Source organism: Phacochoerus africanus, chromosome 5, assembly GCF_016906955.1.
Source record: "Phacochoerus africanus isolate WHEZ1 chromosome 5, ROS_Pafr_v1, whole genome shotgun sequence".
Classification (NCBI taxonomy): domain Eukaryota; kingdom Metazoa; phylum Chordata; class Mammalia; order Artiodactyla; family Suidae; genus Phacochoerus; species Phacochoerus africanus.
In genome coordinates this window covers 98,950,889-98,963,273 of record NC_062548.1, presented here as the reverse complement: position 1 = coordinate 98,963,273, position 12,385 = coordinate 98,950,889, and the positions used below count along the sequence as shown (strand labels likewise).

The 12,385-nt window shown below is 47.3% G+C and overlaps 1 protein-coding gene across 2 annotated transcripts in view; it reads left to right on the top strand.

Annotated features, from left to right (window-relative positions):
• The window catches only part of PRKCE (protein kinase C epsilon), a 514,416-nt gene that overhangs the window by 425,946 nt on the left and 76,085 nt on the right, over positions 1-12,385 (top strand). For both annotated transcript variants that reach the window (XM_047782147.1, XM_047782148.1), the window contains one exon: positions 642-796. In XM_047782147.1, the coding sequence (XP_047638103.1) occupies positions 642-796 (155 nt within the window). The remainder of the gene's footprint in view (positions 1-641; positions 797-12,385) is intronic.

The following is a 12,385-nucleotide window of genomic DNA, read 5'->3' as shown; positions in this document are numbered from 1 at the left end:
CTCTTGCAGCTTCTGGTGGCGTCGCCTTCCCTGGCTTATGGCCGCATCACTAATCTCCAGTTTTGTGGTCACAGTGCTTCTCCCTTCTCAGAGCTCCTCTTACCAGGACATTGGCGACTGCATTTAAGGCCCACCTGCTGATCCAAAGTCATCTCCCCATCTTGAGATTCTTAACTTAATCCCATCTGCAAAGTCCTTTTGGCCCTCTATGGTGACATCCACCCATGTTAAGGGATTAGGGTATGCACATCTTTGGGGAAGTCAGGACATAACCCACCGCAGACATGAATGGAACGGAAGCCTCCAAAGGGACAGACACTTGTCCAAGGTCACCCTTCAAGGTCATAAGAGAAATTAGACAAGACCCAGGTCTCCTTTCTGTCAATTTGGAGCTTCTCTCACTAGACCAAGCTGATGCCTATAAAAGTAAGACAGAGAAAGATGTTAGCACAGCACTTCACACCGTAATACCTTCATCTTCTCTCTGGAGCTCGTGCGTGCTACCGGGATTCCCCCACCCGTGCACCTGCCCCTCCTTGAGCCTAAGCTGGGTACCTTTGGGCTCACGTTATGTGCTCTGGCCTGTGTGGGTGCCTGCAGTGGAATTCTTCAGTAAACAGCCTTTTCTCCTTTCCCTTCAGGACCGCCTCTTTTTCGTCATGGAGTATGTAAATGGTGGAGACCTCATGTTCCAGATTCAGCGCTCCCGAAAATTCGACGAGCCTCGTTCCCGGTTCTATGCAGCAGAAGTGACGTCAGCCCTCATGTTCCTCCACCAGCATGGAGTCATCTACAGGTAGCTCTCCTCTCCCCCTCTCCTCCCCAGAAGTGACAAAAATAAGGAGTTCACCGGACACTTGAACTGCCTTTGGCCCCCAGCCCAACGGGTCTCCTAGCAACCCGCTTTAGATTCGTTGTTTGTTCCAATTTGCTTACAGAGGGCTTTTCTGGGGGCTGTTTATCACTGTGAATGTTAATATTTGAGTAGCCCCAGGAGATCTGACCCACTGTTTGTGCCAGTTTTGATGGAAAGCTTAAGCACGACAATGTAAGAGCCCGGCGCCGAGCAACCTTGGGGTGACCTTTGTTTCTCTCTCTCCCCCACCCTCTTCCTCGCACATCGGGGCATTCTCTTGACTTTTTCCTTCTGTGCCATGAACTTCCTCCCCTTCCCAACCTCTTGCCACTTCCTGAGTTTGTTTGGCTTAGTCGTCCCCAGCAGATAGAATCAGAGAAGGAGGAGTTCCTTGAGGGTCTCAGGGTTTATGATCTGGGGGGGAGAAGGGGAGGGGAACTAGACAATATCCAACAGGAAGTGACTCTCTGCAGATCATCGAGTCCCTTAGTACTGCCTTGTCCCCCTTCCAAGAAAACATAGAACACACACACACACACACACACACACACACACAAATTTTCCAGTAAGACAGCGGGACTATTTACGCAGGCTCTTCTGTGAGGTCAGGAATTCTGGGAGGAGTAAATATTTATAATTAGCAACAAGGACACTAAAGTTCCTTAAGGTTTTTTTCAATGACTGTCAATTTCTTTCCTTGGGTTTTGCTTCCTCCTTCCTTTTTTTTTTCCTTCTTTTTTTTTAAATTGGATAGAAGAATAGCTGGCTTGGAGTAACCCAGAGCTAATCACTCACCAACCCATTTGTGGGAGCAGGGGCCTGACTCAGTGTTCCTCGAGGGGTTCTGACCAATCCCCCCGCCGCCAGGCTTCCTTTCCACTTGACCTCTCTTCGCTTCCTGAAGTCCCCCTGCTTAAGAATAGTCTGTGGCTCCCTGTGGCCTACACAATAAAGCTTATACTTTTCAGCGCACCTTCATGGCCCTCCACATTGCGTTTCCTGCTACTACGTAACAAATCCCCACAAACTCCACGGCTTAAAACAACCCCCGTTTATTCTCTCATGGTTTCTATGGGGCAAGAGTCCAGGCACAGCGCACCTGGGTCTCTGCTGTGATCAAGGTGTCAGCCAGGCTGCATTCTGATCTGAAGTTTGGGGTCCTCTTCCAGGCCGACATGGTTGTGGGCAGAATTCATTTCCTTGCAGCTGTAGAATTCACGTGGCTTCTCCAAAGCCAGCAGGAAAGAAAGTCTTTCCAGCTTTGAATCTCTAACTTCAGGGAGGACTGGACCCTCTTTGAAAGGGATCATTTGATTAGATCAGGACTACCCGGGATAACCTGCCTTTTGTTTAACTCAAAGTCAGGTCATTTAGGGGCCTTAATTATCTCTGCAAAATACCTTGGCCATTGCCCTATAATGTCACATAATCACAATAGTGGTATCACATCACCTCTTTCACATTGTTTTGGTGGGGGGTAGGTCACAGTTTCTCCGCCGTATGCAAGGAGAGGCAGCTGTGGGATTCCATCAGAGTGTGACTCCCTGGGGACCACCTTAGGTTGTATTGACGACAGCCCAGTAAACTTTTGTCCCCTCACTTCCCATGACATCTTGTTCTGAACCTGCCAAGGTTCTTAGCTTTCCTCAGATTCACCTGCCAGGGCCCGGCTTTCCTGGGCTTCTGCCCTCGTCTCCACCTCCTCCATCCAGCCCAGAAGCCTTGTGCAGCACTCCTGCCTGCTCAAAGCCTGGTGCCACCAGCCAGAGCAGGTCTCTCCATCCACCATGCTTCCCTCGCGATTTGGAAATGAATTGCACGTCGAGACTCATCTGCTGCGCCTGCCACTTTTCACCCTGTGTTAGGCTCGGGTAACCATGGCCTGGCTCCTCCACTAAGTCACACCCTCTCCTTAAGGGCCATGGCTCTTCCTTTTTAGCAGTTCGATCGTCCACCTTCACATCCTCTTCTTATCTTGCACATAGTAAATTGTCCACAAATGACCATCGGCTTCAGTTGGTTTAAAACCCTAATCTCTGTCCCCAAAGCAGCTTATAGGCTAGTGAGAGATACCAGGGTTAGATATGTGAAAAGATCACCCATGCTGCAAGGCCACGCGTTGGTAGGTGCCCGTGACAAGGGCAATTGTCCTTCTTTACGATATCATCTCCTGTCCTCTTCCTATTAGAATGGCTATCATCACCCACAGTTGACCAGCAGGGATTTAGGGATTCAGAGATAACTAATGTGCCCAAGGCTGTCCTCGGTGAGTGACAGACTTAGGACGCGTTAGTGACCCGTCAGCAAGCTTGTGCTGTACATCGTGCACATGTCACAGGCCTTTTCAAGTCCAAGTCCACACTGTTTAGCTTGTCACTCCAGGCACTCCAAAGCTTGACGTTTCCCCTTTCTCCTTCCCTCTTGCCACACTTGTGAACCCTTTGGTTCTCTGGCTTCTGTGAGCCACACTCGGCTCCTCTCTTCCTCTCCTTTTCACCTCCCTAACATTTCTCCATCTCTGTGTCACCTGGCCTGCTCCTTCTCTTCTCCAACCTCCATCCTCTAAATACTGGTCTTCCCAGGGCCTTCATCCCCAAATGCTCTCCATGAGCAAGTTCAGTGTTTGCAGGCCTCCAGCTGACCCCTATGTGGTTCCCGTACCACTGTCTCCAGAACCCTGCACAAGGTCTCTCTCTCAAGACCACCTCCAAGGCCATCTTCCTTCTTCTCCCGCTAGTTCACAAGAGCTTACTGACGTGACTAGCTCACTGTCCTCCAGTTTCCTGCCCTCCTGTCTAGCCACCTCCCTCTCCTCTGCTGCCCGGTGTTCTTTCACAGCACAGGCTGATTATCACATGGTCCCCTTAGCATCCTCCAACCCTTATAAAGCACAGAGAAGGGTGCTTTTTCTACCCAGAGGAGATGTCTTTCTCACAGAGACACCATGCGTGCCAACAGGGTCCTGGTGGCCCCCCAGCAACCTTTTGATCTTTATCACCCTTCTCCCAACCGTGTACCCCACTCTCTGGACCCCCGACATCAGGCCATTCTCCCTCAAATACCATTCTCTTTCATTTCGCCAAGCCTTTGTCTCCACCGTCTCTGGAGTTCTTGCGGTACTGAACTGTGTCTTGATCAGTGAGCAGGTCCCAGGTCATATGGTCTGTCTGCCTCAAAGTTCCTGGTTTTAAAAACAGGTAGATTCCAGAATACTGGGGGTTGAGGGGAATAGATACAGATATAGGTGAGGAAAGAGTGGCCACGAGCAGATGATTCCTGAAGCTGGGTGATGGCTACATGGGAGGTTCAGTATCCTGTCTGCTTTTGTGTATGTTTTAAATTTGCCGTAATAATCATAATCTAAAAAAAAAGAAAAATAGCAATTCCATGGTAACATTCCTAGAGCTTTTGATTCAGTAAGTCTGGTATGGGGTTCAGGAAGCTGTACTTTTTTAAAGCGTTCCTGGGAGGATTCGGGGACCGTGGGTCTAGAAAAATCCCATCCTGCCTTCAGGACTGTGTCAGATGCCCCTACTCTGTGGGCTCCTCTGACCACCCAGCCTGTTGTGAGGGTCATACTTTCCCTGAGCAATGAGCATCCTTGTGTCAGGCTGGTGCCCTTTGCCAGCCTTGTTTTTTCCCTCAAGATACCTGTTCTATGATTGAGAACTCCATGTGAGCATGCTCACCTGACTGGCCTGGAATGGCGCTGTGCTTGCTACTATTTGTTCTAGTCTCAAATGTTCCAGAGCCTTCCAGTCCAGTGGGTTGCTATCTCATACATGTGTCCTTTGGAAAGTCTGTGTTGGAAGCATCAGTAATACACAACATGCAGTTTTTCTTCCTTGACCCTGAAAGGCCCCTATTTCTTCATCTGTCTTCATTTCATGGATGAATGAGGCCTGCACGATCCCTCTTTCCCCCTCGCCTTGTTGGAAGCTGCCAGCGCTTGGGCTGAATGGTTGTTTCTGCCTGTTTGCCTGTGGCTGTTTGGAAGCCCAGGTGGAGACTGTATTTTGGGTGGTGCAGGGGTTTATCTGGGAGATTGGCAAGACCAGATTTTGCAGGAGGAACCACATTTCTGAAGTTGAGATAGAATTTTCCAGCCTTCCTGCTGGAATTTATACACAAACTAATTAGCAGCTAATTGGCCAGGATTCAAGAACTATGGGAAGAGGTCATTTCTCTGGTTGGGGGCTCACACTTGAAGGAGAGTCCAGGCTGTCAGGCAAGCCCCTTGTCCTCTGGGTCCTCTCTGGTCAGGTTCCTGCACTGGGTGGCACAGAGCACTATCTCTGGGTCCCCTGCCCGGCATTCCTGGCAATCCTGTGTGTGCTGTGGTGGGAGCAGGCATTAGGACACTGTGCGGCCTCACTTCCTAACTATGGCTTGTAAAAATCTCTTCCCCTCTCTGTGCACTTGCACATACTGTGATGGGGGGTAGGGGGTGTTTGAGGAGTGGTCTTTCTTCGGAAAGTTGAGTCGAGGGACTTCCTCCTCCTCTGCATCACACTTGGCTGCTCAGTACAGCAGCTGAGTCTCGGGATGCTTCTCTGTCCATGGGACCTGGAGGAGAGACTGTGAGATCCATCTCAGACACACAGGGCAGTGGCAGGGGGGACCCTGGGAGGAGAATCAGAGGTTTGGCCAACAAGATGCATCTTCTTTCACAATCATGAGCCCTGTGCAGAGAGTAGTGAAGAACACAGCTTCTGCTGCTCTGGTCAAGCATCTCAACACCTAATGCCTCAGTGTCCTGATCTATAAAATAGTAATCGCGGTTGTGCCCATCTCATGATGTGGTAGGGATTTTATGATTTAAAAGGCATAGATAATTGTGAATCGTGCCTGCTCCACAGTGAGTCCTTAGTAGAGCTTAATCATATTATATCTTGAAATGATTTTTATCAAGATATATTGAAAGAACATTGGAGATCTTTTCTCCAGCCCAGGTTCCAAAAGGGCTTCCTAGAATCCCATTAGAAGAATGGATTCTTTCCTTCCTTTTTATGAAATTGAATTCAATTTTTTTAAAGTTACAGTCATTGGAAATTGTAAATTTAACATTTTTGTCGTAGGAAAAAGCAAAATTTAAATAGCAAAGAAAGGTATAAAGTCAGTTTTTCCTTCACCAACCTCATGGCTCCCCAGGATAAAATGGTTGAACAGCTGCTCAAGAATCCTTGAAGACATCTTGTTGAGCAGGTGACCGCACCTCTTTATGACTGGCTTCCGTGTGAGGTTGGATGACACCTGCTTAGTCTCCTCCCTGAGGGAGAGAGCCATCGTGGCAAGGCAGACATACAGGTAGAGGTAGAGGGATGGAAAACAAGTGGAAAATGACCAACTGGTTTATTTATGTCACCTGTCATTGGTGATTCACATTTGTCACTTTGAGTGCTAAAATTTGGTCTTTATCCAGCAGGAGAGGAAGTTGTAAGTCATAAAGCTCTTCTGATCCTTTAATTCTCCATAACTTTCAGTCTTTAATGAGCCATTGTCAACACTCCCCAAGAGTCCATCTGCCCTGGTGCCTGTTGCGTGCCTGGTGCCAGAATCTAGGGGCAACAAGGGGACAAGGTGGGAGAGAAGGATGTTTCTGCTTTGGTCCCATTGAGATCACTCTGTACTCAAGAGGTGCTTAGGAAAGGCTTTCCTTGTTGACGATGATGTTTATAAAAAGTCAGTTAAGACCTAAGAGCTGGGAACAAAGATTTAATTCCGATGTAGTTTAGACTCAGATAAACCTGAGTCTGAAATATCTGGCCCTTTCCAGGGTTTGGGGACAAAGTCCACAAGGAGGGACTTGGGAGGGATTCCCCTAGAAAACACTGGAGACATATATACAGAAGTCTCTGTCTAGCCATGCTCTCCAAGCCGGGCCTCCCTGGAAAATGCACGCAGAGCAGTGATGTACGCTCTATCCTTGTCTTCCTGGTGGTTCAAGGGGAGACCGTGTGCCTCATTTGGGGAAGGAGAGCCTGCCTTGGTCCCTGAAAACCCTTCCTGCCACAGGCACAGTTAGGCATTTCCTTACTTGCTGAAGGTCTCTGGCTAAAGGCTGGGTTAAAACTGGAAGATCTAATGTTTACAGTCTCATATACTTTGAGTGCCTTTGCAATATAGCTGATGCTCATACGAAGTTGGGAGGAGGAGGAATTGGGGGGGATCCCTTCCTCTTCTCAGCCTTCTAGGAGCTGGCCCTTAGAAAATCACATGGGCATCGTTGTCCCCACAGAGCACTGTTCTCAGCTGTCAGCAGTCCCCCCCACCCAGTGTGGAAAATGATACTTTAATGTGAAACTCCTAAGGATCTAAAAGGAGAGTGTGTCAGGACATGATATCAGCTCCATGGCAGGAATCCCGTTGTGAATGTTAGATCAAGGAGGGCCTCAGAGGCTGTCTAATCCAACTCTGTTTTATAGATGCAGAACTTGGAAACCAAAACTGGGCAGTAACTCACTCAAGTTTACACAGTGAGGTGTTATAAAGCTTTGATGTTATTTTAATCAAAGATATGCATGGAGATAAGAATTCAGAGAGCTCTACAAGGTGCTTAAAGAAATGAAAAGCTGTTTTCCGCCCTTCCTCAATCTCCCCTTCCACAGAGAGAATCATTTGCAATTCTTTCAGCTGACACTTCTGGTATGGACCCCCATATTTCTAAATAACATGTTTTAATGTTATTTTTCACATTTGTGTTTTAGGCACTATCTGGTGGCTTTCCACTATGGAAGTGAGAATTTAGTTCTCTGTCCTACCTACAGCTTCCTCACCACCCCACTACATCCACATCCCCTTCCAACCCTCCCACCCTCTCAATGGAGTTTGCTGTAATTTTGGTTATATGAATGTACAGTGCATACATTATTGTGGCTGTGAAATACTATTTGGAGCTAAGCCACATGATAAGCTGTAATTACTTTTCCTTTCCTATACATCATCTTTGTTTGTTTTTCCTGGAGATAACACACATGCTCTGCAGATCATTCACATCTCCCTTTGGAGTGGCTTGGTGCAATCGGCGTTCTATTGATATGCCTGGATAAATCTCTCCCCGTGTCTTCTAAACTGCTGCAGCCTGTGTGGCTACCCCTAGTGCCTGCTGCAGAGCCGCCCCCTCCCGTCACTGTGGTCCAGGCCTCTTTGCCTCTCCTGCGTGACAGCTCTGTCTCTCATGTTTCATGTTCCTTCCTTGAAATACTTTGTTGATATGCTGACATACCTCCAGCAGTTTTCTGAGAAGGAGTATGGGAAGTAAATTTTCGAAACCATCCTTTTGTATCTAAAAATCATCCTTATCATACTCTCGAACTTGATAAAGGGTTTGGCTGGATACAGAAGTCTAGATTGGAAATCACTTTTCATTCAAAATTCAAAGGTAGCATTCCATTACCTTCAACTCCCAGTGTTGCTGCTAAGAAGTCTCAAACAATTTTGCCTTTGATCCTTTGTATGGACCTATTTCTTTTTTTCTGGACACTTGTTAATTACTTAACGCTGTGGTGTAGCCGCATTTTCATCCACTTGCGCTTGGCCCTGGAGAGACCTTTTTAATTTAGAAAATCATGTCCTTCAGTTCTGGAAAATATATTTCTTCTTTAATGATTTCTTCTCTTTTTTGCTTTTTAGGGCCATGCCTGCATGTATGGAAGTTGCCGGGCTAGGGGTTGAATAGGAGCTACAGCTGCTGATAGCAACATGAGATCCGAGCCATGACTGCAACATATACCACAGCTCATGGCAATGCTGGATCCTTAACCCACTGAGCAAAGCTGGGGATAGCACCTGCACCCTCACAGATACCAGTCAGGTTCATTACTGCTGAGCCACAGTGGGAAGTCCTGGTTTCCACTCTTCTGTTTTCTCTTTCTGGAATTATAATTTGGATATTGGATTAGTCAACACGGGATTCATCACAGTGAGTAATCTGGCCACTTATCTGGGGAACCTGTCAACATTTTTCGAGTTTTCCTCTTGGAGTCCTCAGATTAGCCTGGGTGGACTCCTCCAGAGTCCTGCCTGAGGAGTAAGGGCTTGGCAGCCAGATGGGCCAAATGAGAGAAGAGGGTTGGAGGCCTGGCTCCTGTTTTCACTTCTTTAGCCTGGTGCCCACCCTCTTCCCCCATCCCACCCTGGGTCTGGAGACACACTGTTTCTTTTCTCAGAGAATAAGTCTCTGAGGCAGGGAAGGGCCTGTGCAGAATGAGAGAATCTGGGTTTCTAATTGTGTTTCAGCCAGATATCTTCCTTTTATCGCTTTCTACATCACCCTCATCTCCAGAGGGAACAGTTACTGCACATTCCTGAGCTTTGCTAGAGCAGGAAGTAGGAGATGCTCCAGCATGAATTTGATTGTTCTTGACGTTCTCCATTGCTGGTTCAGGATTCAGCTCTTTCTAGGCTTGACTAAGTCATATACTGCTCACCCCTTTGTTTTCCAGCTTCCAAAGTTGTGTTGCTGTTCTTTCTTCTCCTGTTCACCTCCCTCTTCGCATGTTTAGACCTTTGTGTGCAGTTTTTAGAAGGAAATGAACATTATTGTGAATATTCAAGCTACCATTTTTATCTAGAAATCAGTAATAACCACACAAAAAATAACAACGATGACATTAGCAGCAGCAACAACATAACAATGATAGCAAGACACTCACTTAGCCTTTGTTACCAGCCAGACACTGTCCTGAGCACCCTGCACCCATTAACCCATTTAATCATCCTACAGCAGCCCTATGCAGTAAACACAGCTATTATCCATGGGATGTATGATATTTCCAAAGAACGAGATCCTGCCAGATCCCACCCTGCTACCGCTACTGTCAGGTCACCCTGTCCCATTGCTGACACCTGCAGTCTTGTGTGGGAAGCAGAGCTGTAGGTTGGAGACCAGTGCTGAGTTGGAGTTGGAGAACTGGGACTGAATCCCTTGCCCACCTTATCTTTGTTGTGTCTTCCTGGGCAGAATACTTAAACTGTTATGAAATGTAGTTTCCTCACTGTACCGTGGAAATTAGAATGCAAACCTCCCTGGACTGTTTTGAGAATCACATGAGAAAGTATTTGCAGAAGTGGCGAGTATAACCCTTGGTACCTAGTTGGCTCCATAACTATTGGTTGGATGAATGAGGAGTGGAGGGTTATGGGTGGACTTGTCCCCTCCAAGTTTGTGTGTTGAAGTCCTAATTCCTAGTACATCAGAATATGGTTGTATTTGGAGATAGGGCCTTTCAAGAGGCAAAAGGTAAAATAAGGCCATATGGGTAGTCCCTAATCCAATTTGACCAGTGTCCTTATCAGATGAGATGATTAGGACACAGAAGTGCACAGAAGCAAGACCATGATGATGCCAGAAGAAAACCTATTTACAAGCCAAAGAGAGAGATCTCAGAAGACACCAACCCTGGCTCTGGGACTTCCAGCCTCCAGAGCCGTGAGAAATACATTTCTGGTGTTTAAGTAACCCAGTGTGTGGTACTTGGCTATGGCAGCTCTAGCAAACTAATACAGAGATCCCTGGTACAGCCCCAGCATTGCCACTTACTAACTGTGTAGCTCTGAGCAAAGGACCTCATCTCTCTGAGCCACAGTTTCCTCATCTATAAAACGGAGCTGATAATAAATATTAAAATAAGATGGCCAGCTCTGCAGTCTTGGCTTTATGTAAGTTAATGGGACATAGAAAGGACTCTATAAGTTATTTGGGACTCAGCAAAGTATGAGGAGGTGCAGACACCCCAGCAGTGATGACACCCTGTTTGTAGGGAGCAAGGTGGTGGATATGTGGGGCTCTGTCCCCCAGACATGTTAAGGGCTCATTCAGGCAGGTCCTGGATCTCAGGGCCAGGCAGTATTCCAGAGAAGGGAGCTGCTCCCTGGCATTGTGAGCACTCGGGGACCGAGGGCAGGATAAAGTGAGTACTGAGAAATGCACGTGACAGTGACCAGTGGGCTGGAACAGTCAGCAGGTGTGCTTGCACTGAAAGGCTGCGGAGTCTGACTTCCATGCCTCGGCCTCCTTGATGGGCTGCTTTGGTATCTCCTATCTTCATGAGCTCCTACCACCCCCTCCACCAACCCCAGCTTCCGGTCCCTCCATGACCTGCTTCAGCAAAACAAGCTGACTTTGAAAATGTGCATTTTGGTGATGAGAGGCATTTGGTCTTTGCACCACGATGTGCAATTGAAGGGCTTGTCCTCTTGATAAAGGAATGCTAAATATTCATCCCAGGCTTTTCAGGAGTAGTCACTTTTTTGCAGGTCTAGGTGTACTTAGAGGTGAGACCACCTTTACCCCCAACTGCTTTTGTGTGGTGTTGCCTGCCTGTAACAGTATGGGGTGAAGTTGTTGGGACATGATAAAAGGGAGGGGAAGAGAGTGCGGAGACCGAGCTGGTGGGATGAAAGCCAAGTTTACATTCTTCTGAGGAAGCCACGTTATTGCTGACCAGATCAGAAGGAGAATTCTGACACTAGAGATTCAGTGCAAACAGGAAGTTTGGAACCAGAGGGAAATTCCTGATGAAATTTGTCTGAGTGTTTCAGCAAGTGGTGTGCCTTCAGAGAGAAAGTGATTAGGGACCCTGTCATCTACTTTTGTTTCTCTCATGATAGGTTCCACAGACCTGAGAACCCAGGGTAGTGGTTAAGGATGCCTAGCTCAAACTCTGTCTCTGCTGCTTTATTAGCTACATGATCTTAGGCAGGAAACTTACTTCTCCAACCCTCAGTTTCCTCATCTGCAAAATGGAAACAGTGCCTCCCTCAAAAAGATATTGTGAGAATTGAACACATGTTTTTCTTGTTTGTTTGTTTGTTGTCTTTGTAGGGCCACACCTACGGCATATGGAGGTTCCCAGGCTAGGGGTCCAATTGGAGCTGTAGCCACTGGCCTACATCACAGCCACAGCAATGCAGGATCTGAGCCGCTTCTGCAACCTACACCACAGCTCAGGGCATCGCCTGATCCTTAACCCACTGAGCAAGGCCAGGGATGGAACCTGTGTCCTCATGGATGCTAGTGGATTCATTTCCACCGAGCCGTGACAGGAACTCCTCAAACACATGTTAATACAAGTCCAGGGCAAGTACTCATTGAATGCTAGCTGCTGTTATTGTCAAAACTATTCTGTTTCACAAGTGGCTGAGTGGCAGTTGATGAGATTTGTTCATCTCGAAAAGTTCACCGTAAGTACATCTTGTCGGTTGGCAAATTGATGAAAACACCTTGTCAGGACAGACGCTTCCAAACAAAGTCTAGTGTGAGGAGTTGGGACCCATCTGCTGAAGGGGAAGTCAGTATCTGTAGCTTTTATTTTGTGACCATGCCATGTTCTAGATAAAGTAGGATTCCTGGAACATGCCTGACTATGATGCATTCAACAGGAGAGGCTGCATTCTCTTAGGTTTAGTCATATGATTTTGTTTCTTCAATGCCTTTGGCTAATGATTGAATGGCTAAAAATGGGAATTGTTTTAGCAAACAATGGATGGCTTTGCCACGTGGTAAGCAGAGTCTGTGTGAACGTCTGA